The sequence below is a fragment of the Crocodylus siamensis genome, chromosome 6 (assembly GCF_052110815.1).
Source record: "Crocodylus siamensis isolate JL-2025a chromosome 6, ASM5211081v1, whole genome shotgun sequence".
Lineage (NCBI taxonomy): Eukaryota > Metazoa > Chordata > Crocodylia > Crocodylidae > Crocodylus > Crocodylus siamensis.
Genome location: NC_143400.1, coordinates 25,573,759 through 25,598,099, shown reverse-complemented (window position 1 = coordinate 25,598,099; position 24,341 = coordinate 25,573,759). Strand labels below are relative to the sequence as shown.

The 24,341-nt window shown below is 45.4% G+C and overlaps 2 protein-coding genes and 2 non-coding genes across 12 annotated transcripts; all 4 read left to right on the top strand.

The window, feature by feature from the left end:
* The first annotated feature begins 798 nt into the window (after window positions 1-798).
* On the top strand, window positions 799-15,698 carry CCNB1IP1 (cyclin B1 interacting protein 1). 7 transcript variants are annotated; one of them, XM_090052989.1, is made up of 7 exons: window positions 821-918; window positions 4,137-4,312; window positions 5,408-5,555; window positions 7,651-7,729; window positions 8,584-12,206; window positions 13,192-13,531; window positions 14,460-15,698. In XM_090052989.1, exons 5-7 carry the CDS (start codon window positions 11,910-11,912, stop codon window positions 14,657-14,659), a joined length of 837 nt encoding a protein of 278 aa, XP_089909115.1. In that variant the 5' UTR covers window positions 821-918; window positions 4,137-4,312; window positions 5,408-5,555; window positions 7,651-7,729; window positions 8,584-11,909; the 3' UTR covers window positions 14,660-15,698. The 7 variants fall into 7 exon arrangements, with proteins under 7 accessions (XP_089909117.1, XP_089909115.1, XP_089909119.1 ...); XM_090052990.1 differs by lacking the exon at window positions 821-918 and adding an exon at window positions 1,570-1,584; XM_090052994.1 differs by lacking the exon at window positions 821-918 and adding an exon at window positions 7,155-7,203 and having other exon boundaries at window positions 1,614-4,312.
* On the top strand, window positions 7,312-7,389 carry LOC149861832 (small nucleolar RNA SNORD126). The gene has a single exon (XR_016443370.1). It is a non-coding gene; the product is annotated as a small nucleolar RNA SNORD126 (small nucleolar RNA).
* On the top strand, window positions 8,106-8,250 carry LOC149861831 (small nucleolar RNA SNORA79). The gene has a single exon (XR_016443386.1). It is a non-coding gene; the product is annotated as a small nucleolar RNA SNORA79 (small nucleolar RNA).
* Window positions 15,699-16,022: 324 nt separating the features above from the next.
* TTC5 (tetratricopeptide repeat domain 5) lies at window positions 16,023-24,156 on the top strand. 3 transcript variants are annotated; one of them, XM_090053149.1, is made up of 10 exons: window positions 16,023-16,091; window positions 18,848-18,980; window positions 19,790-20,001; window positions 20,184-20,334; window positions 20,649-20,740; window positions 20,983-21,039; window positions 21,516-21,662; window positions 21,751-21,965; window positions 22,244-22,388; window positions 23,308-24,150. In XM_090053149.1, exons 1-10 carry the CDS (start codon window positions 16,044-16,046, stop codon window positions 23,425-23,427), a joined length of 1,320 nt encoding a protein of 439 aa, XP_089909275.1. In that variant the 5' UTR covers window positions 16,023-16,043; the 3' UTR covers window positions 23,428-24,150. The 3 variants fall into 3 exon arrangements, with proteins under 3 accessions (XP_089909275.1, XP_089909276.1, XP_089909274.1); XM_090053150.1 differs by lacking the exon at window positions 16,023-16,091 and adding an exon at window positions 16,200-17,181 and having other exon boundaries at window positions 22,603-24,156; XM_090053148.1 differs by lacking the exon at window positions 16,023-16,091 and adding an exon at window positions 16,208-17,181 and having other exon boundaries at window positions 23,308-24,153.
* Window positions 24,157-24,341: the final 185 nt, after the last annotated feature.

Below are 24,341 nucleotides of genomic sequence, written 5' to 3'. Positions count from 1 at the left end.
AATATGTATTTTCATACTTTTTTCCCATAAAAATTTTTGTTTTGTTAACAAGTTCTAGCAGATGCAGTGGGGGTATGTACACTGGGGGATATATAGGCTTCAAGATCCCATTTTCCTCCTTGAACTGGGAAAAGAACCTGACTCCCTATCCCTTCCCTGTTGTAATCATGAGTTTATAGTCCTTTTTACTACATAAAGAGTCCTCGTTTCTAACTGGTCGCATGGCTCATGTTTTGCAATGCATGTGCGCAAGAAATGCATTATCCAGTAAGGTTTTTTTAAGGTAATTTCAGTTCTGTGTCTCTCAGTGTCCAACCTATAGAGATAACAATACCTTACTTACATGCCAAAGGCTTCATTTACTTACATTTGTGAAATGTATCAAGATCTTTGGATGGAAAATACCAAAGGGAAGTTAAAAAACAATACCATTATTGTTATGGGCTTATTGGCTGTAACAGATCCATAGCCTAGAGCCTATTCAAAATTCCTTCTGAGGTAAAGCCTGCCAAAGATTTAAGGAGTGCTAATAAAAGATATCACATCTTGGTCTAATGAAAGATAGCATATCTACACAAAGACACTTGCCTGCCTGTGTCCTTAGACCAACACAACTACAACCCCAAACCCTGCAACACAGAAGATATTGACTCTAGGTTGAATCCTTTGGTTCAGATGCTGAATTTTTTTTTAAGGGATTTCCACTAATTTCTGCCTCCCAAACTTTCCCCAAGCCCACTCCACAGAAGCCTCTGGCCACAAATTTATTAAAATAATTAAATGACCAGATGACTGATCCAGGAAGTGCAACAGGCTTGTGCTTCCCGCCAATCACAGGGCGAGCTGCTCTCTTCTTTGTCCCACCTCTCTTTCTCTGCGTCTTTCATTTTTTCTTCCTCTTCCTGGCCTTGCTGCATGGTGAGTAGCATGCTGCCCTCTTTGATTTGAATCCTTTGCCAATCTAGGTTTAATCGTTGCCATCCACTCCTGCTATAGGTCTGTGCTAAGCCAAAGTGAACTACAGGAAGAAGAGAGGCTTGAAGGGCATTAGACAAGGTTTTAGGTAAGGGCAAAATGCAGGGAGATCCTTGTGATCAAGCAGTTCAGTTGTGTTTTTCACCTCCCCTCCGCAGTTGATATTCCTGTTGAGCTCGGAGTGCCGGAGGCAAGCAGATGTGAGCCACGTGTTTAGAAACCAGGCCTGTATCAGGCCACGTGCAATACCCTTAATAGAGAATCGTGTATCGGATGCCTGGATTCTCTATAAAGGTCTTGTACCATTTTTTAAATACTGTTTCTGCATGATTGGGACTAGGCTCCTCCGAAGTGATGAATCTGTGCTGCAGGGCTGAGCAACAAACTCAGGGGTCTGGACTCCCAATTCTGGCACTTAAAGCACTAGGTGATACTTTTTAGGAGTCCTGAGAAGGGCTTAAGCTGGAGCAAATAATAGCAGGTGGTTTGATGCCACGTGTGTGCGCATGGCTCTTTAAGAGGGAAGCACACGGTGGGGGAGGGGGAACAAAGGCTGCCTGTGCAGAGGGTCGGGCTGCAAGGAGCTGGGTGCCTCTCTCCCCAGGATCTGTGAGTTGCCCTGGTTCTGGGGTGGTATGTGCATTGTAGCCTGGGCTGGGGAGGGGGAAAGCATGAGAGCTGAAGGTCATTACAGGCCTCTGTTGCATCCCTGGTCTCTCCTTTTTTCAAATTGTGGATGCAATTTAGAGGCCCTGTGCAGGGCTTGCTTCCTGGTGAATGCAAGTTTTAACCTTGGCTGCAACAGAAACAAAGCCGGGCAGAAATGCAGGGAGCTTCAGAGGGCCTTAAAAAGCAGCATGGGCTAAATATAGACATTGGCTTGCTGGCACATGACAGCCAACCCTGCATTTTGCATATTGGTATCTTGCATTTCTGTTCTACACAGGAGAGCACAAACACCGGCAGGCCCTCTCTGCACCTGAAGAAGGGTGTTTGTGCCTGAAAGCTGGCCAAGAACTATGTTTTTCCTCAACCATTTAGTTGGTCTAACAAAAGATATTACATCTATCAAAAAAAGCCTGACTGCCTTAGAAAGACTTTATGGTTGCAAGGGGAAATGCAAATAGCATCTAGCAGCTGCTTTGTTTCCATATACCTAAGTTTCCCGGTTATGTGCAATACTGAGTGATTACATATAGAAGTAATTGCACAACTGTAACTCTAACAGTATTGCATGTAATATAACGTATTTATATATATATTTTTTCAAGGAAGAAGAGTTGTCGTGTTGCTTGTGAGACTCCATTGGTAAATGTTTATAAACTGCATTGACATCATTGGTTGGGAATTGCTAGAAAAGGAGCAAATCATTCAATATTATTTGAATTGTGGTTTTATTTTCCTGCTGAACTCTTATTAAATGCCTGGGGGTGACTCAGAAGTTATGAAGCCCCAGTCTGCTACTTACACCACTTTGTAGAGTATTCTGAAGCTATTGTAACCCTTAAGAGTAAGAAGGGTGAACCTAGGTTTTTAATGATAACTTGGAGAATTTTGGATACAGTGCAGATGCTGGGTGTACAGTAGGCTACAAACCTCCAGAGGTTCCTTCCCTTGCTCTGAGGATTGGTTCTTCAGATGCACCAGAAAGTCAGTACAGGCCTGTAAGAGGTTCCTCTAAAGTTAACTCAACATTTGGGGGTGGAGGGAAGCCTTGTCTAGGCATTGAGTATTAGCCCAAGGCAAGTAGCAACTGTGGGTCAGTCTCAACCTGGGCTGTGGCTAGGGTGGCTCAAGTGGTTTATGTAGTTGGGGAGAGGGTGCATGGCCAGGATTTGGCAGGCTTGTGTAGGGGTTCATCTGAAATTCAAGGTCATCTTAAATTCAGGTAAATGTGGAAGGGGCTTGTGTTGTGCAAAATTCTCACTGTGCTGTGTATCACTGCCTCTGGCTTAGTGAATGTCTGGGATTAGCTTTACCAGGTGGGCTTGAGAACTGCAAGCAGAGTGCCTTGTGGTCTGATTTGTTATAGCGTTCACGTGGGTCCAAAATCTCTTTAGCAGAAGAAAGTATTATACCTGTATCCCACTCTGAGTGAGTAATGGGTTGGATAGAAGGCTTTGGGTGGCACTCTCTCCTGCTCAGATGGGTGAGCAAGGTCAAGACAGTTCCCTGGAAGGATCCTGAGTGAAGGGAATACTTTCTGCTGGCCATGGAAGTCTGTTCGGTACCTTCCCAAGGTGCGCTTAGCCCCTCCTAGCACAGATACCAGAGTGGAGTTGCCAGAAACGTCATGAATGTAAGCATGCCTTGTTGGTTTCCCTGTAACAACTACTAGTGTAGCAGGTTAGTGCAAATTCTTGGGGAGAGAGGCAGGATTTGAGATTTGACCTCGGTGATCCTTACTGGCTGGCCTAGGTAGCTCGACAGTCAGTGCGCTGGCTGTTGTGGAGCCTGGTTTTAGCATCTAAATCTGTTGCTGATCCCACTAGGCAAGCAAACGCCTAAAAGCTAGGTGCTGTAGCATTCAGGTCCTTCTGTTTTATCTAGGGCAATGATTCTCAACCTTTTTAGACTTGAGGCACCCCTCCATAACTCTTGTGAATTGGGTGGAGTGGCACCCTATTTCAAAAACTAACTCTTTGCAGTGCTTACCTGGTTGAGAGGGGCTGGGGAAGGAGGAACAGCAGCCAGCAGGGAACAGCCTGCTGGGGGAGGAAGAGTGGGCCCATGACAGTACCCTGAAAAGGCTATTGTGGCAGCCTGGTTGAGAATCACTGACCTAGGGATAGATTCAAGAAGATTTTTAGGTCCCTAAACACACACAGCCATTGATTTCAGTTTCCTGTGTTAGGTCTCAAGGACTTCATATAGTGAGCAAGCCTTAAACATTTGGTCTGAGATTTTCAGAGATGCTGGCTTGAGTTAAGTAATCTAACCTGCTTCAGCCCTGAGTATTCAAAGCTTTAAGTGAAGGGAGCTAGAGGAAGACAGGCCTTAATTTTTGCGTGGGTTACACTTGAACACGGATCTTTGTTCTCATGAGCAGAAATTCTAGTTGTAGAAGTATTTATTCTCTTATGGCTGCAGTAGTATGTGGTATAGTGGCCAGGTTTTGGTGTCTACATCCTAAACTCCTATTTGAATTCATTTAATTTCAGGTTGGAAATGGAATTTGCATCTAGGAAGAAATGGATGCCTCTGAGAAGCATTATTTTTAAGGCATGGAGATGCATGAGTTGGTGTGAAAGGAAACTCTTAAAGAGAGAGGGGGTTGCAGTTGCATACAGCAGCATCAGGTGTTTGGATCCAGGAGCAATAACAACAGGTTGAACTGGTGCGTGAGCAAAGCCTGAAACTTTGAAAGAGGCCTCCAGAGTCTCTTCCTGTTTGCCTGACCTGTCTGCTTCTGCTGTACTTTATTCAGTTTGTGTACCTAAACCTAGCTAATACAGGAAGAGAGATGTCAGGCCTTCAGCTCTGGCTTTGGAGGGCGTAGCAGATGTTTCTAGCTCTTTTGTTTAACTTATGACGAAGCATGCACATGTGAAAGAGCAAACAAACACTTTTTATTATGCCAAGCCTTGTCCCCACTCTTGCAACAAGTTTGCCTTTTTTAAGGGCTCACTTCCTGGGAATCTTAGGAGATGACTTTTTTTTTTTTTTTATGTGAGCTAGGACACGGGCCAGTTTGAATGAATTAAAATTAGTATATTAAATTTAATCTGTTTACTACAATCCTACGCATATCAGTGGGAGTCTCTTACAGAGGAAACAGTAGGTATCTCGGTTAATGATCTGTGGATCAGGAGTCAATTCCATTGCAGCTAATTGAAAATGTATTGTGCAAGCAACAGAAAAATCAAACAAGCTTGGGTGTATGCTTTTTTTTCTTTTGGTTTTGTTTTAATACAAATATGGACAGAAACCAACAATTGTGCTGCCGCTGTTTTGTGCTTTTGTGGGGAAAAGAAAATGCTAAAAATAAGGACTTGTCTGGTAAGCTAAGTTAGCACAACAGTGGTTCTAAACCAGAGCCCCTGCCAAATTCAAAAAAGTTATGGAGGGGGTGCCCTGACTGAAAATCTCTTTCTCTCTCTCTCTCTCTGCTGGCTGATATATCTCTGCTGGCTGTGGACATTAAGAGAGTCAATGGGATCTTTTGGAAGAGACCCACACTTATCCAGTTGTCCTTTTTTCTATATTGTCCTCTAAGTCTTTGTTCCCTTGCATTTCAGAAGTGGTTGTGTTTGTTTGGCACTTTCCTCCACTGTGTAGTGCTAGCTCTTTCTGCGTGTAGGAAGCTGATCTGTGCTAGAGGATCTAGTTTTGTTGCCTCTAGTAACAACTTTGATAACTGTTACAGCTGTGAAAAAGAGCACTGTCAGTCATGTGCATATGAGGTTGTCTTATGTTTCTTTTCCTGTTTCAGAGTGTGGAGGGATTTCTCCCCTTGCTTCTCACCCCTACAAAATAATCAGCACCTTAGTGGGGAAAATGGAGAATCAATTCACAATGGGTCATTTTGAAAATGGTCTGCAGTGGCACATCCTGGATCTTGTAAGCACCTAAAACAAAAGGTAAGAATATTTAATTAGGCAGGGCATTAAAGAAAAAGGACTTGAGTTTCTATGGCATGCTTGAGTTGAGATGAGGATAAATCTCCTATGCATTCATGGCATGCTTTGATCTTTTTGAGGATTAGAAAGGAAATACCTGCTGATATGGTGACTGGTGAACACAAGGTGCTTGCTTTCTGTTGGTTCAATCGTCTTTTCTCTTGTATTGCATTATTACCTTGAAGCCCCAGCTATGTTAAGGAATGTATATGCACATGAGTCTCCTGCCCAGCAGACTCTTTCAGTATTGTCCATTTATATTGTAAAGAATGGGGGAAAGGAGTGTCAGCATTCCTGATTTTATATAAGAATAAAGAGAGAGGGGGGGAAGCTGAAGACTTTGAGGGACCTAAGGAAACATGATGCCCAAACTTGTGATCGTATTAAAGTTTCTTGAAGTGATTTGCACACAGAAGGAAAGAAGCACTAATTTTTGGTGTCTGTTCTATTTTCAGGCATTTCATGGGAGAAGTCAAGATTTAAGCCAAAGGGAGGCCATTAATTTGTTTTGACTTTTCCATACTGTAGGGCATAGACCACCATCCAGTAATCTCTGCTATGCTGTCCTGACTCCTTCCACTCCTAACTCAATCATATCACCACTAAGTCCTGCACCAGCCCCTCTTAAAAAAGTATAGTGGTATAGATTTAGGCATCTTACAGTGTCTTCTGGAGCTTTGCTCCAGACTCCTGCTGAAGGGTGCCCCCAGTTTCCCCAATGTAACAGTAGGATACTGTTTACAACTGGGTCATTAGAGGTGGTGAGACCTCTTGCCACATCACTTTTGTGTGCTGTTGGCCATGGAAGCTGGTGTGTAACCATGCTAACACAGTGGGCCTTCTAGAGTCAGGCAGACGGTCCCTATTTACACTAGCCCCTCTCATATCAGTGTCTCCACAGGTAATTTTGCTATGTCATTAGAAAACCATTGTGTGGCCAGTAAATTAAAAAGGCACGTGGACTTCAAAGGTCAAGACTTGAAGGGATCATTAGCTCATGTAGTCTTTATAATACTCGTCTTAGCATTTCACCCAGTTACCCTACGTTGAACCCTGTAACTTGTTTGCTTTAAAGCGTACTTTCCATCAAGGTATTAAGTCTTCATTTGAAGGCAAGAACCTGAAAGAATCTTTCACTTCCTTGCTAGTGTGTTCCAATGGCCAGTTGCTTGTGGTTAGAAAACTTGTGGCTTACTGACCAATTTGAATTAGTCTGGCTTGAGCCAATGACTGCTTACTATTTCTGTGCATTTTTGTTTGTTTTCCTTCAGTCCCTAGCACTTTTCCACCTACGAAGGTACCTAGACATAGTAATTAAGACCCCACATTCTTTTTTTTTTTTTTTTTTGGATCAACTATACAGATAAATTCCTGTATACAGTTCCTTCAAAAATTATTGTACAGCTAGTCCATTTTTGCACCTTTTCAGTTCTGCAACTTTCTTTTTAAAATGTGGGTACCAAAACCGTATACAATATTCTTGTATCAATCCTCACTAGTGCTGTGTAAAGTTGCCTTTCTTCTTGTCTGTCTGCATCCAAGAATCTTATCTGTCCTCAGGTGCAGTTGGGAAACCAGGGTCTCCCCTGTTTGAACAGGAGGATATTGGGTGAGGAAGAGCTGAAGTTTTCAAGTCTCTGATGTTTCAAATTGTGCATTGGTGGGTTAGACAGATATATGGAAGGGATTCTGCATTGCCACTTGCAGGCCTGGCAGTGGTCTGCTGTGATGAACTGCATGTTCAGTCCGTGTTTCATCTGATCTATCCTGATTACACACATGCCCTGAGCAGACAAATTAAGTCAATGCCTGCAAATGAAGTGAGTTTTGCTGAGGAGAAGCTAACGTTTTGTGGTCTTAAAGAAAACCACCTGTAAAACTTCCAGACCGGAAATAGCAGATCTGTGGGAAGGCTTTTAAACGGAGATCCTGTTTGTATGAAAATAAAGGGGAAGGACAGATGTAAGAAAAGAGAATGTTTCTGTGGAACAGGTAGATCTTTGAGGTTGTTTTTAATAGGGTCATAATAACTAGAAATGTCCCCTTGTTTTTGTAGGCTAGAGACTCGGAAGACAAGGCGGGATGCTGGATTCACTTCTCACTTTGCACTCTGGATTTTGTTGGAAATCTTGGATGTAAGTGCTGTGGGGAGTTAGCCTTCAGTTTTATATTGGTTTTCCGTGCCAACTTGCCCACTGGGGACATGGTAGGGAGAGCCCAGAGTGGTGGTTATGATGGCAGACAGTTTACTAGTGACTAATTGCTATCTGACATGCCTTCAGTGGTTGAGCAATTTTGGGAATTAACCTTAGAAATCTTGCTAGGCTGTGTTTTGATACCAAAAGTTATCACTTTCTTTAGAATGCTCTTTTTTTTTTTGAGCCTCTTGTAAACTGTGAGGTTTTGTTGAGGACATGCCTTAAAATAAGTTCTCTCTTCTGCAGAAATGCATGCAGCTGTCCTAAGGAGGCCTTCTGCTGTCCTAGTAGCACACACAAAGCAAAATGATCCTGATGACCGTTCCTCTCGCTGCCACAAGATATGGGCAGTGGGATTTTGTGTCATCGCAGATTAAACTTGACTTTTCTTCACTTGGGGTGCCTTGGATGGATTGGCTGTCTGTTAGGTCCTCCAAATTTTGCGGGGTCAGACATTCAGAAAGGAGTGGACTACAACTAGGAGGTGGCAGTGGTGGTAGAAATGGTGTTTAAAAGCAGCTTGCTTTGCACATATTGCTTTCTTTGCTTATGGAGTGGGATCTCATAACCAGATAGTGAGAGAACCTTCAACTTTCCAATGTGAGTGGAAAGACTTCACTCTTCTCAAGATGAGACCTAGGTGCCATGCCAGGAGTTCTTAGCGTAACTTTGTGATCTGATTTTTTTTTTTTTTTTTTTTTTCCTTTCCAAATGTGGGAGCTGGGCTGTATGGTATGTTCTGCATCTTTAACACCAAGTTGTATGTATTTATTTATTTATTTATTTTACAGAAGGATTTGAGATGACATTAAAGAAAATGCATCTTTCTCCTGCAGCATCAGTTGTAAGACAGAAATTTCAGCCTGAAGACTTTAAGAAGTTCGCTCCTTTCAGATCTGTGCTGTAATGGGTCCTTAAAGTTATGCTGAGAATGTATTCAGAAATAAAATTAAGTAAAAGGATTTGGAAAACTCAGAAGCCTCCCAAGTAAAAGAATTTTGGAGGTTTGGGTATTCTTTGAAAAAAGGAAAAGAAGCAGAAATGGAATCAATTTACTTTGCGTACAACTGTGGTCAGTAGCGGTCTGGAGTTGGATTTTTTTTTTGAGTAGATTAGTAATTAAATACCATGCAGTCTTGGTCTCTTGCAAATATCAGACTTAATCCACTGCTACCAAAGATTTTTAGCTGTCCACAGTAGAGCGAATAAGGGTTTGACAACATGTCTAAAATGCCCATTGACTATATATATTAGTAGGAAGAAGACATGGGCTTAATTTGTGGTATTCCTGCTTGGCCAAGTGCCACTCCAATTTCTTTCCTCTATTTCTGCTCCCCGCCTGATCTGCTGTGCACCATACACAGAGGTTGGCCCCTCCTTATTCACACATGCTAGAACTCAATTGAGAATCTGGAATTGAGATCAACTAACAGTAGTTGAGTTACCTTGCATCCAGAATTTAATCTGGAAAGTCCACTTTTTAATTATGGTGTGGGGGGGGGGGGAGTGAACCCCCAAGTCAACATTTATTTTGGGTTAGGTTGATGTTTTCAAATTTGTTTGAAGGAATTTGGTTTTCTTTTCACACCATTTAAAAAAAAAAAAATCCTTTTCTCCAGAGGGCTGCCACCCCAACCCTGTTACAAGGTGTGACTTGTGCAAATGGATGATAAATGGCTGAAACAACAGGAGACCTGGGAGTGGCATATGAATGGCATGTAGCAGTACTTGAGGAAATTTTAGGTGTGGATCCCTGCAGCTATGTGAAGAGGATGTTGTGCTTTCAGTACAAGTGACAGCTGCTAATCTGGGCCATTCCCTTCTCATTAAGAGTTTGGCAATCACTTTTGAGTATCTAACAGTAATAATAAGCAACACTATATCTCTGCCATTTAAGCGTGATGAGCCTTAAGGTGCGGGTCTCCAAATAAAAGCATTTTCTGAAGATCTGCTGTTTGTTAATACTTGCGGGTGGGGGAAGAAGGGTTTCTGGTGCGGTCGGGCTTTTCAAACATGTTCTGAATCTCTTTGTTTTTAAATGGGACTTGTTGGGACCTCAACACTTCATTTTCTCAAGCTTTTTTGAAAACTTGATCCAACTGCAAGTCCATGTCACTTTTTTTTCTTTCTCTGTCTCTATAGCACCCAGCACTTCTTAAAGCAGAAAATGCTTTTGTTCAAATAAAGACATTCAGCCTTTCTTGCAACCTAGCTGTTTTTTTTATTTATTTATTTTCAAGCCAAACACAGCAGGAAAGGTAGCGATTACGCTCATCTGGTCAAGTGGCTGGTTTAAGCCACTTGGTGTTATTTCTGGTGCCCAATTTTTTTTGGGTTGGCCAGTGGCTGCTCTGGCACCATCTGTACCAGGCCCCTTGGGTTTGAGGTGGTTTGTGGATGGGCCATATAATTTATAATTAATTTATATATAATGTAAAAATAAAGCTGAGGCTCTTGCCCAGGCAAAGGCTATGAGGGGTAGCACATATATCTTGGGGTCTCCCTGGCAGCTGCTGTATACGTAGATATACGCGCTGTGTGTGTGTGTATATCGTGCAGCGTATATTGATGTGGTAGCTGCGTGTATATACACAGGGTCTTTATAAAGTCCATGTGTACTTTTTAAACTTTAATAACTTGGTGTGCACTTCAGGGATGTATGTTTGAAATGCATGGGTGTGATGCTGGTGGTGGGGGAACCGGTTTGGTGCCGTTGCTGAGGAGGACGTTGGTGCCAGAGCTGTCCCTCAGCCAGAGCCAGGGCTGGCGTCTCGGCTCAAACCATTTCTCTTGAAGGGAAACGTGGGGAAAGCGGCTCATTTGAGTCAAACATCCAGGTACGATTTCTTAGAGGGAACAGAGGGTGAACTGCCTTTAAACCCTTGTGTTACCTAATGCAATAATTACTTGGGAAAACCTAAATGATGTTGCCCGCTTCAGAATGGTACGGTCTGGCCCCCCCCCCCCCCCCCGGTGAGGAGGTGGTGCTAGCGTGTCCTTAGGGTCTCCTGCCCCATTTTTCCCCACTGTTTTGCTTTCTCCTTGCCGCCCCAACAGTTTAGTGATGATGTTTCATCAGGAAATGTCAGCTTCCAGCCCTGTCCTCTCAATTTGTGCACATTCACCTGCCTTTTAGAAAATGGTGGCCACCCTGTGACGGCTTGCTGTTCAAACCCGTTGGGCAGCCTCTTCCTGCCAGGCTCTGAAAAATCCCGCTGTGGTGCCCCGTGGGCCTCCGCTGGTAGGGGCTGAGACCACGAGGGACTCCCTGCTTCGCGCCTCATGTCAAGCTCATGGCCATAGTGTTGTTTAATTCCCCGTCGGCATGGATGGGTGCCTAAAAAGCTACTTCAGGGATGAGGAGCTGCTGGTGTCGGGCCCAAGTCCCAATAGCGGCCCCAGAGGAAAGCTGGGTTGTGTTCCCACTATGCATGTTATATATATATATAAAAATAACCAATATTGGCACCTGTGGCAGAGGGGAAAGGCCTGTAAACACCATAGGATATAAAGGTTACAGAGTTTGAAGCTAAGCGTTAGTTACGGATGTGCTGTATGACTAAACAGTTTGGTGCACAGACTGGCCATGGAGGTGGGCTAAGCCCCCAACATAAACCATACACGTGACCTGGATACAGCTGTTTTAATAATGATACATTTTACCCTTGAAACTCAGAGTCATAAATGACTTGCCCAAGTTCACCGTGTCAGTCTGGGTGGTTAAATACTGGGGGTCTGAATCCCCATGCCTTCGGGTGTAGCCGCTACATCGATTCTCTCCCCAGAGCCGGGAACAGCACAGGCAACCTGACTCCCAGTCACCTTTAATCTAATATCTGTGTTACTGCAGGTCGAATCTGTATGGGCACAGACAGTGCCGTTGTGCATTGGCAGAAGTAAAAACCCAGTGGAGGATGTCCCTTGTCACATAGGGCAGCTGTACAGTGAAGTTGGATGCCCCATCCCCGTAATTCCCTGAGAACTGAAAGCCTATCTGCTTTGGCCATCCTGGCTTGAACATTTGCTTTGCTTCCTAGGTTTGCTGTGGGAAGTGGCAGATCCCTTTCCATCAGTGGGTATTTAATTTGGAGTCGAGACTTCTGCTGACTCCATCGAAATGGCCGTGTGCGAGGACACCCTGCTGTGCAATTACCGCAAGTGTCGTGTCAAGCTCTCTGGCTATGCTTGGGTCACAGCTTGCTCGCACATCTTTTGTGACCAGCACGGTAGTGGGGAGTTCAGTCGTTCACCGGCAGTCTGTCCTGCCTGCAACAGCACCCTTTCCGGCAAGCTAGACATTGTCCGCACTGAGCTGAGTCCCTCCGAGGAATACAAGGCCATGGTGTTGGCCGGCCTGCGGCCAGAGACTGTCTTGGACATCAGTTCTCGTGCATTGACCTTCTGGACGTACCAGGTAAAACCAGCTCAGATGACACTTAATGTGGTTCCCTACAATGTCAGATGCCTTAAGACTTGCCTTCTGAAACATAAATTGGGAAAGGATTTTTCTGCTAGACTGGTGCAAAACCCAGAAATCAATTTTCAAATATTTGAATGGAGAGCAGAGTTTTAATACCCAGGTAACTGCAAGTTGTTAGGACTGCTGTTACTGTCAGGCCATCTGATGAACCGCCATCCGAGATTTTTGGCTTGAGCACTGAGGAAAATAAAGCCAAGCAGCAGCGGGGATGGAACAAGATTGAAGAATCCCATTGTTTTATTTTATTTTGTTTTGTTGTGCGGCAGGGCGTTGCCACTCAGCCTTTGTTGTCAAAAGCATCACTCCATGGCACTGCATTCTTTCTTCCTTTTCTCCTCCATCTGTCCATTTTTGCTCTCTTGTTCATTCCCCTCCATTGTCACCGTCTAAGTTTCTTTCCCTCTTTGCTTATTGTCTCTGTTGCACATTTTTTACTCTCAGGTTTGTTTTTTCCTTTCCCCATATGACCATAGTATCTAAACACTTCATTAACATTGATAAATTATCTTCACAAGCCTGCAGAAGGGAGCATTGCCATCTTCATTTTACAAAGCTAGTATTTTCAAGCGTCCCTTAAATTTTAAGTGCCCCACATTGTGGGAATTCAACATAAGGACACAATCTTCAGTTATTCTGGGAACCTGTAGCTCTTATCAACTTCGGGATCTCAAAAAAAAAATCAGCTTGACAGTCTGCACACAATTAGTTGCCACTCTTGAAAGTACTGGTCTGACTGACGTGCCCAAACTTGCTGGGACAGAGATGGGAATTGAACCTGCCGTGGTGCCTGCACTCAAGACCATCCTTCTTTTGCTGCACTGGAGTCATGCCCCTATATCTAAAGTGAATTGTTTTGAATGCCCTATGGCAAACAATGGTTGCAGAAGCCCTTCATGCATATTTTTTTTGCCCGTGGCAGGTTCACCAGGAGCGCCTGTATCAGGAATATACCTACAGTAAGGTTGAGGGCCACCTGAAGCAGATGGAGAAGGTGTATACCCAGCAGCTACAGAGCAAGGATATGGAGCTGACCTCCATGAAGAGTGAGGTCTCCTCCCTGAAGAAGGTATTAGAAGAGTACAAGAAGAAATTCAGTGACCTCTCTGAGAAGCTCATGGAGCGCAACCGCCAGTACCAGAAGCTCCAAGGCCTTTATGACAGCCTCCGTCTGCGCAACATTGCGGTGGCTAATCGGGAGGCTGCCTATGAGACACTCATGATGCCTCAGCCTGCCATCTTTGGCTTCCCATTGAATAAGGGTGAGGCCCGTGGGAGATGTTTTTAATTCAGTGATTCACTGGAGCGGATATAATGTTGACATCTCAAGTGAAAGGGGACACCTTCACCTTAATCCTCGAGCCAGAAGAGAAATGTTACTGTGGTTTCTGTGGGTGTGCAGGGGGTGGGAGAGGTGAAGGTTGCCAAACTGGTTCTCGCTGGAGACTGGAAAATGCTTGCTCCCATGTAACAGGTGTTGAGATAGTTGTTGACATTATCAACCTCCCTTATACTAAATAGCCTCCTTCCTTAGCAGTGTCAGTAGAGAAAATAAAGACTAAAAGAACCTGAGATCCTTTATTTTCCCTTGGTCAGGATTTCTCCAGAACATGGGTTGATTGATATCCTGAATCCCACAGCACTGAATATCTTTTGTAATTTCTCCAGCTGTGGCTAGTCATCCAGAGTTGCCAACTCATGACTTCACTGTGAATCAGTGTTTCTGAAAGCCACAGCTCCTGGGATTCAGCAATTATGGGATTAAAGAAAAATAAGAGTAAAGTTTTAGTACCCCTGGTTGTAGAGGAAGATGGAATATGTAGCAAATAAAGGCTCCAGAACAAAGAAAGAAATCTTTATATAATTTAAAAAAAAATCCTTATTATTTGAAAGCCAATCTTGACAATTTTCAGAGTGCAACTCATGAGTTTTAAAAGATTGAGGCTGGCTTAAGCATTGGTATTTCTCTGCAGCTGGTTCCCTCATAGAAAAGGTTATAAATTCAGGCTAGTGAATTTAGGACAAAGGGAGGCCCATAAATGTCATGGTTTCCCATGACAAATCCCTACCTTTATCCCTTTCGCTCACGCAGTAGTCATTCGCTGTTTTGGCTCTTGCTTTGTCGCAACACTAAGGTCCTTCAGGATGGTGAATCCAGTCTTCTGACCCTGTACATCTTCCCCTTCCTAGGTAATGCAGGGAGGCTCCCTGGGGAAATCACACCAGTCCGGGGCAGGTGCGGCGAAGGAGACTTCCACTTCAAGCCCTTCTTTGCTACGTCCCCTCCTGCAGGTGAACCTGGCAACAGCTTCTTCGCTTTTGCTTCTCCTACCAATGAGCTGGAGTCACATCCTGGAGCCAGCCAGGCCTTCAAGATGAAGCGGATGTAACTGGCAGTGTCCTGCCTCTGAGAAAATTAGCTCATCCAGTGCTGGGGAAAGCAGAAATGCTAGGGCTGACATATTTATTTTAGGAACTGCAATGCCCTGCCACGCTGCGTGTTGTCGGAAAATTGTCACTCTAGGCTGTAATGCCATGTCTTGACTGATTGATATCTTCTGTTGGGAAACATCTCTCCCTCATTGGTGTCCCCCTCAGCTTGTAAAATTGATTCACTTTCAGGCTGTAGGAGGTCATCTAATTATTCACACAATTAATCACACACTGATTATTTTTGGTCAGCTGCATGCATATCTGAGAGAGAGAATGTACTTGTGTGTGTGTCTAAATGCGGGTGCAGATATGTGAGATAGTATGTATTAGGGTGTGGATGGGGGAGAGGGAATGTAAGTCTGTGCCTGAGTTTGCTTGTGCACGTGTGTAAGTCTATACAGGTGTGTATTATCTGCATATGGGAAATCAATGTGTGTTTCAACCCCTGTCTGCACTTTGGCTTGTCACATAAATATACACAATATTGAATCTGTGGCTGTGTGCTATATGATTATTTGCAAGTGAGGATATTTATTATCTCAAGGTGTGGGCATGCACATTATGATACGCAATGAGCATACTTTTAAGTGAGCATGTTTCCTATACAGTTGCACAAAAAAGTGTGTATTTGCTGATGTGGGCTTGTGTGTACATGTAGGTGCATATTTGCTTTATATCTTTGCTTGTCTCCAAACTTGTGTGTGAGTTACTCAGTATGTTATCCAGTGTATGCAAATCTACTCTTCCGGGTACGCCCCATCCTGTCTTTGCAGTACTCATGCTAGTTAATTTTCCCCCAATTAAAGTTCAACTGTGCACTCATTTCACCCCTCGCTTTCACCAGGACTCATAATTCACAGAAGGAGCAGCCAAAGGAGTGGGGCCTCTCACCCATTGTATTCTTGTACTGTCTAAAGTGTCTTTCCTAAATAGATCATTTCTTTTCTCATAGATAGGATTAAATTTTTTTAAAGGAAATAAAATGTTGATTTGTTGCCGTTTAATTTTCAGCGTATCATACATCAGGGGAGAAACGGAGAAGGGATTTCAACAGCAGGGAGCACAGACTGGGGAGGGATCCTAGCAATGAGCAAATAGGTGGGTGGCATGGGGTGGGCATACATGAGAAAGAGGCAGCACGGGGAAGGTAGGAAATCTATCCTCTCCAGGATCTGCTGGATAGAAATACCCCTGACCAGGAAGGCTGTGTCAGAGAGTGAGCAAGCAGGCCAGGCACCACTTCCCCTCCATGCCCTTAGGTGTCCCTGTGGCTGCAGACTGGAGCCTCATCTCTCTGGCTGTGATGTAAGAGGAGGAAGAGGAGGAGGAACTGGGGCCAACATGGCAGAGGAGGAAGAAGAAACCCCCCTGGCCTTGCAAGCTGTGCAGGTAGCGGCGTGGGGCAGCTGCGGGACTTGCGCACCAGGCAGGCAGCACTGCTACTCCTGGGGGGTGTGCACCTACAGGAGGCAGGGGAGAGCAGGTCTTGTGGGCACACAGCAAGGGTTTTCCTGCCGTCCCTGGGTCCTGGCAGGGATGTGTGCAGTGCAGACCAGCAGGCATGGGCAGGGGCTGGAGGGGTGGGTACAGATTGCAAAGAGCTGGGGCTGAAAGCAACGCTGGTGCTGTCATTTCCAGAGTGGCTCTGTTGGGTGTGCTGCTTGTTGGGAGGGAGGGAGAAAAGGCGTGTTTGCACGCACAGCACAAGCCTCTCTGCTCCGGTACTCACTGTTGGCCTGGCTTTTCCACCACACATCCACTTTTGCTTTTACATTTACAAAAGCACTTGTCTTCCTTTATTACTTTGCAGCTTTTAGACTTCTTTAGTGTGCCTGTAGGAGTGATGCCTCATCCCTAGCTCATGTGTCACAGCTATGAACGCTCCTCCTCCTCACACAGGGACTTGCATGCCTTCTAATTCCTCCCCCTGCAACACTCTCTCTCTCTCCTGCCTCACATCCCCTACTTCTCTGGCTCTCATCACATTCCTGTGCCTTATACACAAATCTTTGTCATATTCCTACCCCCAGCTTTATGCTACTTTTTAATTTTACAGCCCCTGGCTTGTTAACCTCTCCATTTTACTACCTTTTCCTGACACCAGTTCCCCTTGCTCTCAGCAGCTCTGAGTTGGATTACTGCTGTGTGTCACTGCAGTGTCTGGCACAATGCTGGTGTTATAGGGTCTGTTTAGTACCTGTGCCAGATGCTACATAGACTGAGGGGTCTTGATCTCCATGTGGGTCTGTGCAGAGCTGCACAGCAGGGGTGTCCAGCCTGCAGCATGCATGCCACACATTGCACAAACAGCCTTGACTTGTGGCACATGGCAGGTTGGAGAATGGCAGGAAGCAGAAAGTAGGACAGCAGAATGGGCAGGGAGCACAGGGAAGGGAGGAAAAAGAAGAGCAGCCGATGCAGCAGAGGAGTTGCACTAAGGGAGCGTGCAAGGCCAGTTTGTGGTATACCTGCCAAGAAGGTTAGTGCCTGCTGAACAGAATGGGGGTTGTGTTTTCAGTACTCGTTGGTACAGCACCTGGCACAATGAGGGCCATTGTCTTGGTTGGAGTATGCAGTGCTTGCAGTAACTGGAATCAGGTTAGGGTGCTGATCTTTGGTGAATACTGCTACATTACAAACAACTAATAATGGAAGTGACAGCGATGTGAATGTAATTCTTTGGGACTATCTTTCAGGTGGTGAGACTTGCATTTCTGACTTGCTGGTGAGACTTGCATACATCTGACTTGGATCAGATGTATCCACCGAGCACTTGTGCCACATGTTGATATGTAACCCATGTTCGGGCCCTTCTATTAGGTGCTGTGCAGTTACAGGATGGGAGACGATTCATGCCCCAAACAGCAAAAAGCCATTGTTTTCATCTGTCTCAGACTAGGTGCCTTCTGGTTTTAAATGCTAAATGAATCATAGGGAAAAACAGGCTGGAAGGGACTTTAGGAGGTCTTCTAGTCCAACCCCCTGCTCAAGGCAGGATCATCCCTATCTAAATTATCCTGTACAAGTTTGCCTAACCTAAGGGTATCAAATATACAGCCCCTCTGGCTTGATCTAGCCTACTGAACTACCAGCCGGCCAGGAAAGTTGGGAACATGTCTTGCAGTGGGCTGGGTCTGCTGCAGAATGTGCACCTTGGTAGGCATTGCCCATGGTGACGTATACAAGCAAGGGCTGTGCCTGCCACTTGCATTGCCTCTAGCACAGCAAGTGATCAGCTGGCCTGTGACTGCTTCCCCTACAGCTGCTGCCACTGTCTCAGTTACTGTTGCCACTGCCACTGCTGCAGTTGCGTCTCTGTGGATGCTGCTACATATCCAGCCTGTAACAAGCCCTGCGGTCTGGATCTGGACCAGGGTATGGGGTGTGTCTGACACCTCTGGTCTAGCCTGCGTCCTGCATACTTAAGGGACTGCCTCCTCCATTATGCTCCTTCATGATTCCCAAGGACAGCTGAGAATGACCCATTGCAAGGATCCCCTATGTCCCAAGTTCAGTTTGCTCAAATGTGGGAGGTAATTCTCGTTTGTTGCTCCTCAGCTCTGGAGCTCTCTCCCGCCCACTCATCCTGGCCATCTTTCAAAATCAGTTGTAAGACCGCTTTATTTGGGCAGGCTTTTAGCAGGTGGGGTTAAGCTTAGGTAGTCTTTGGGGCATTATTTTACCTGTTTTATGCTTTTGTTGTTGTAAGCCACTCTGAGCCTTTTTGGGGAGGCCTGCATAGAAATCAAATCAATCGATCAGTCCTAAAAACCTCATCGCACATCTCCCAGGCACATTACCCAGGAACACCAGAAACATGCTAAACTACCACATGTAAATAAGGGGGACAAGGACACTGACAGGGTCCTGCTAGCACAGAATAATTTGGTGATTTTACTGGAACGTTATGGGTGCCCCTAACTTACTTAGGTCCCTTGAAATTCCAAGCTAAAGTGACTTGCCTGAGATCTGCTGAGGAGACTGTGGCAGAGCTGGAATTTGAACGCAGGTCTCTTGAGTCCCCATCCAGGGCTTTAACCATATGGCTTTGGGTAGCCGTGTGCTTCTGATAAGTAGATGCAGGTCGCTAGTGTTGTCCTTTCTCCCCCTCATGCCCCTTGTCTATCTGTCACTTGTCAATGAAGGATTTGGTTGACCGCCTCTACTATTTCCGGGATCACTACTTTGAGAGCCACAGTGTGGAAGATGCTGGGAAAAAGCAGAAGGATGTGTTGGAGGAAATGGAGAAGATGCTACAGCAGATGAAAGAGATAGAAGGTAACAGGGTAAAAGAAGGAAATGTGACTCTTCTTCTAAAGGGAAAGGCCCTATTGTCCTAGTGTTCACAGCTCTGAGCCAACCTCTCACTTTAGACAGATTGGAGCCAGCACCCTCTGGACCAAAAAGCTCTATTTCCAATACCTCTGAGCCAGCCAATCTCCAAACCCTTGGGAGCTGATTGATCTCTCTGCCCTGAGGCCTGATCAGTCATGACCCAAGTTGTAACCTTTTTGTGAGTCAGTGTTGTATATACCTATAATGCTTTGTACTCATGCTAAGTTCTTCTCTTGAAATATACTAGGAGTTAAACTGCCCTGGCCTCTGCAAAACGTACCATAGAGAAAGGGATTCATGTTCTCGTTGTACACCCATGACCAGTAAAAATTATTTGTATGCCTGGAATTGTGGAATATTTATCTTTTGGATAAAAGCGCATATGAACGAGCTAATTTTGTTAGATTATGAGCTGTAAACAGGTTGGCTTTAAAAGGGTTTGTGCAGAGTTGCATCCTGAACTTACTCCATCAGAATATGCTGCAGCACCTCAAAGACCAAGCCTAATAACACACCCTTTATATTGTTGATTGATTAAGATTCTTACCATCCTAACCAGTAAGCTAATCAGTTGCAGTGAATTGATCTTTCAAACTTTGATTGATAAATTAACTAATAATTACTGGTAACATATTGGCTTTTTTGTATTGTATTGATTTATTTTTGAATCATAAATTCTTGGGCCTGGGTATCTGATGTTGTGGACTCTCTAAATCTCAGTGACTGATAGGCATTGTTTTTGTCTGTCGCAGTTGCTCCCCAGGATCGTGCTCAAATGCTGATGCTGAAGGGGAAGGCTTTGAACGTGACTCCCAGCTATAATCCCCAGGCTGAGGAGCTGCTGTCCAAGGCTGTCAAGCTTGACCCCAACCTGGTGGAGGCCTGGAATCAGCTGGGTGAGGCCTACTGGAAAAAGGGTGACATCACAGCTGCTCACACATGTTTCTCGGGAGCCCTTGGACATGTAAGTCCTACCCCTTGAGATATGACCATGAAGGGAGAAACCAGGCCAGCTGAGCCAAGAGACTGGGTGGAGGTATTTGGGTTAAGGGACTGATTTTGGAGGAGACTGGCGTGATTGAGAAGAAGGAAGAGGAGGTTGTGCTAAGTTACTGACCCGTGATCCATGTTGCTCTGCCCTCACAGTGTAAAAACAAGGTTTCCCTACAGAATCTCTCTATGGTGCTACGGCAGCTGCGGGTAGAGAGTGTGGAGCAGCACGCCCAGAATGTTATGGACAGTGTCCGGCAGGCCAAGCTGGCTGTACAGATGGATGTGCGGGATGGTCGCTCTTGGTGTGAGTGTCATCCCCAGCATGCTTTTTAACTTCTTACCCTTCTCCTTAATTTGGGGGGAGAATGATATACCCTGTTCTGTTTGACTGTCCAGCTCTCCGTCTATTGCAGCTGTGTCCATCCATGCTTCCATCTGTCCATTTCTTGTTATATCTATCCCTCTCTTCTCTCCATCCATCCATAGCTGTTTAATCAGTGCACCTGTCTAGCCATCCATGCCTCTATTTGTAATTACTCACATATGTCCATCCTTGATGCCTTCAGTTCATCTGCATCCTATCCTCAGCGCTAACTCTTATGTCTTTGTTGGTTACAGACGTCCTGGGAAATGCCTATCTCTCACTGTTCTTCAATACAGGCCAGAAACCCAGTATCTCTCAGCAGGCACTGAGTGCCTATGCCCAGGCGGTAGGTACTGCATCTTCTACTTGTGCTAGGTGGGTGGTGTACTGCAAGGAGCAAATCAGGGCTCGGTAGGTCACGTCATTCCCAAGGGAGGCTAAAGTACAGAAAACATAGCTGGACTCAGTAGAAACTCTCTACCGAGAATCAGGGCTAGTTTGAATGCCCTGGCGTTGTACTAAGAAATTCTGTGCTGTGGGACATGACACGGGGGGGGTGCTCTGACACTGATTCCCTCTTCCCACTAGGAAAAGGTGGATCCTACAGCATCCTGTAATCCAGACCTGCACCTCAACAGAGCAACGGTGAGGTGTAAGGGAGCGGGTCAGGGGGAAATGTGATTGAAAAGAATGGGAACTGGTTGTCTGGTTAGAAAGAACTGTCAGTTTATGCTCTCTTTCTTGTGGTACCCTGCTGCCATTTACTGAAACAAACTGCCCTGCTGAGCTTGCAGGGGTGTGGAGGATGGGGAAGGAGGAGCTACTGTGGGCAGAGCAGGAAAGCACAACTGGTTGGCACTGAGGAAGGATGCAAAAAGTCTTACTTCTTAGCTTCTTTCTCTTTAAACCACTAGACCCCACTGCTGTCCTAGAGCTTGGGTAAAACCCAGAAGCCCCCCATTACCTTAACAAACTAGGCACCACTGTATGTTAAAGCTGTGGATCAAACCCAGGAAGTTCTGGTTTGTAGCCCTCCTACTTCAACCTGCTCGACCTCACTTCTGTCCTAAGGTCAGGAAAACAACTCAGTGACCCCTTCGGTTTTGTTTCTCTTGGGGCAGTTATATAAATATGAGGAGAATTACATGGAGGCCCTGGAAGGGTTTTCTCGTGCAGCAACCCTTGATCCAGCCTGGCCTGAACCTCAGCAGCGCCAGCAGCAGCTCCTAGATTTCCTAGAGCGGCTTACCACCCTCCTGAAAAATAAGGTATGGCGACTGGCCAGTTCTCTGCACTTGCCTGCCTATAAGGAGTGACATGACTCAATTGGCGCTGATATCCCCCCTTTCCCTGCAGGGTAAGGTGAAGGGTAAAAAGCTGCAGAACATGCTGGGAAGCTTGCGCCCCTCCCAGCTGGGTCCCTTTGGGGACGGGCGGTACCAGACATCTGCAGGCCAGAAGGTGGCCCTGCAGCATCAGCCGCTGAGCGCCCTGCAGCCAGGTGTGAACACTGGCACCGTGGTCCTAGGAAGAGTGTTGTTTAGTCTCACCACAGAGGAGAAGGTGCCCTTGTGAGTATCAGCCTGCTTGTTCATTGGTTCTGAGCACCTTCTGTCTTTGTCTCCACTGTCTATGCATTATTAGCTCTCTCTGTCTCTGGTTGTCTCTTCATGAATTCATGCCTCCTCAGCACTGTTCATCCATCCATCTATCCATCCATCCATCCCCATGCCTCCTTGGCACTATCCATTTGTCCATAGATTTTCTTCTCTGCATCTGTGCATCCTCCTCAGAGTTATTCTTCTATCTTCTCTTCTCCTCTTACACCTTTTTTTCTGTTTTATGACAGCACCTTTGGCCTGGCTGACTCCGAGGGCCCCTGCTTCGCTGTCACTGTTTATAACATGGTGCAAAGTTGGGGTGTGCTTATTGGTGATTCAGTGGCCGTGCCTGAGCCACACCTCCAGCACCACCACATCCAGTACCAGGGCAAGGTGAGCATAGTATTCTGTATAAGTCAGTGTTTCCTCCTTTTCTGCCCTCTGTGGTGGCCCTTGCTCTGGAGGAGGTGGGATCTGGGAAACCTAGTAACGGCAGGACAGGCAACGGTAGAAACATGACTGTAGCACTTAGGTGACTTAAGGGTTAACACCCTTCGCTTCCCATGCCCCTCCCTCCATTTGGCATTTATTCCTTTCTTTGTAACAGTGATGGGAAGCACAAATGAAGGCAGGACTTCATTATTTCCAGGTGTTAACCAGTCTCCTGCAGGGATCAGGAAGGAAGTTTAATGGCCTAGGATCCTAGATCCTCCTGGATGATGTTATGATCCCTTCTAGCCTTAAACTCTGTGAACCCATGACTTTCTTTGTTCCCTGCATCACTTTCTGTGACATTAGACCTGAGTTAGGGGCCTTTATCACAGCCCAGTGTGGGAATGTGCATTTTCCACATCCCTTTTCTATAGCCACAATGAACATGACTTTAAATTGAGAGAGAGAATTTCAGTTTCTGATGTACTTCATCTGGTACTCCAGTGTCTGTCCCCAAATTAAATGTAAAAGAAGTCTGCCTAGCTGTGATCACTCAGGATGGAAAACGTTAACCACAAGACTGTTTCCAGAAAATAGGCACAGGTGCCTGGGTCACCTCATTTCTCACTACTGCATGCCTTCTGATTCTCTCTAGTATTGGAAGGACTGAGAACTCTGCTTTTCTTTTTTTTTTTCATAGCTGCCCCAGGGCATATGGGCTTGAAACTGCCATTGGTAGGATCCAGAATTAGACAGTAGTTTAGGCAAATCTCTTAGCTGAGTTGGAAGATTTCAGCTCAAGTCATAAAAACGGCCATCAGTAGAGATCAGAATCAACAACCCACCTCTGCATAATTGTTCTCTGTCTCTGTGCCCACAGACCTTTGATTTCCCTGGGATCCGTGTAGAGACGCCACTTCTCCTAGTGGTGAACGGCAAGATTCAGGGATCCCACACCCAGGCAGCAGCTACCTTGGCATACCAAGCACAAAGCGAGTGAAATTGTGGGGAGGGGAACGGCGGGGTAGCTCGTCCTGTTGATGGTGCCAAAGCAATTGGATTTGTTGTGCTCTGCTATTTCTGGGTGATGCCCAGAGGCTTGATGTCTCTGAGAGGCCTGTGTAGCCATTAGGATATAGAGAATTTACAACAAGGTAACAGAAGCAGAGAATGGGGCCATCTCCCCTTCAAACTAGGGTAGCTGGTATAGCAGATAAAATGGAGGAGCTCAGAAGGGCACAGTCTTCCCTATGGAGAGCTCAGTCTTCCCTATGGAGAGGCACTGAGAGAGTTCTTCCCACCTTTCTCAAGACTGTCTGCTCCAGATGATCTTGTTTCTCTGACACTGAACCTCATTTGTGTTCTCCCTGTGTGTACCCTGACAAACCACCCCCAATAGCTAATCCTGGGTCTGGAGGTGTCCTGAGGGGACTGGGGCAATCCCCTACAAATGAACCCAGATTTCTTGTATCCTCATGGCTGCCCTGCCCTGCCCCACATTCCCTTTTCTTTCTGCATTTCCCTTTCTGTCTCAGTTCTGCTCCTTTTTGATCCTGTTTGGTCTGTCCTTTCTGAGGCAAGTTTGTAAACGAGCCTTGGGACTTTTGGCTACCTAGCTGCTGAGAGTCATAGGGTTGGATTCCCTTGGATCCTTGGAGAATGGGTCTGACCCAGTCCTCTCTTGGTGTATATAGATTAGTTCAGTATTTATTTTGAAAGCCTTGATGTGTTTTATAATTTTATATGCTTTTGAAATTTTTTTTCTAATGAATAAAATTTGTTTTTAATGCACCCTGGAGTCACAGTTACATTTGTTTATCCATCCACAATCCCTGTGCCTCCCCATCACACACCTCTCTCTGCCTTTTCCTCTCCCCATTACTCATCTCCCTTTCTTCTTAGACCTTAATTTTC

Bases quoted from the DNA above. Each gene is read 5' to 3' on its own strand.
- CCNB1IP1 (XM_090052991.1), top strand. From the start codon at position 11,910: ATGGCCGTGTGCGAGGACACCCTGCTGTGCAATTACCGCAAGTGTCGT. The intron at 12,207-13,191 runs GTAAAACCAGCT...TGCCCGTGGCAG, and splicing joins TGACCTTCTGGACGTACCAG to GTTCACCAGGAGCGCCTGTA. The intron at 13,532-14,459 runs GTGAGGCCCGTG...TCCCCTTCCTAG, and splicing joins TGGCTTCCCATTGAATAAGG to GTAATGCAGGGAGGCTCCCT.
- TTC5 (XM_090053148.1), top strand. From the start codon at position 17,074: ATGGGCAGGGAGCACAGGGAAGGGAGGAAAAAGAAGAGCAGCCGATGC. The intron at 20,335-20,648 runs GTGAGTGTCATC...TGTTGGTTACAG, and splicing joins GCGGGATGGTCGCTCTTGGT to ACGTCCTGGGAAATGCCTAT. The intron at 21,966-22,243 runs GTGAGTATCAGC...GTTTTATGACAG, and splicing joins ACAGAGGAGAAGGTGCCCTT to CACCTTTGGCCTGGCTGACT.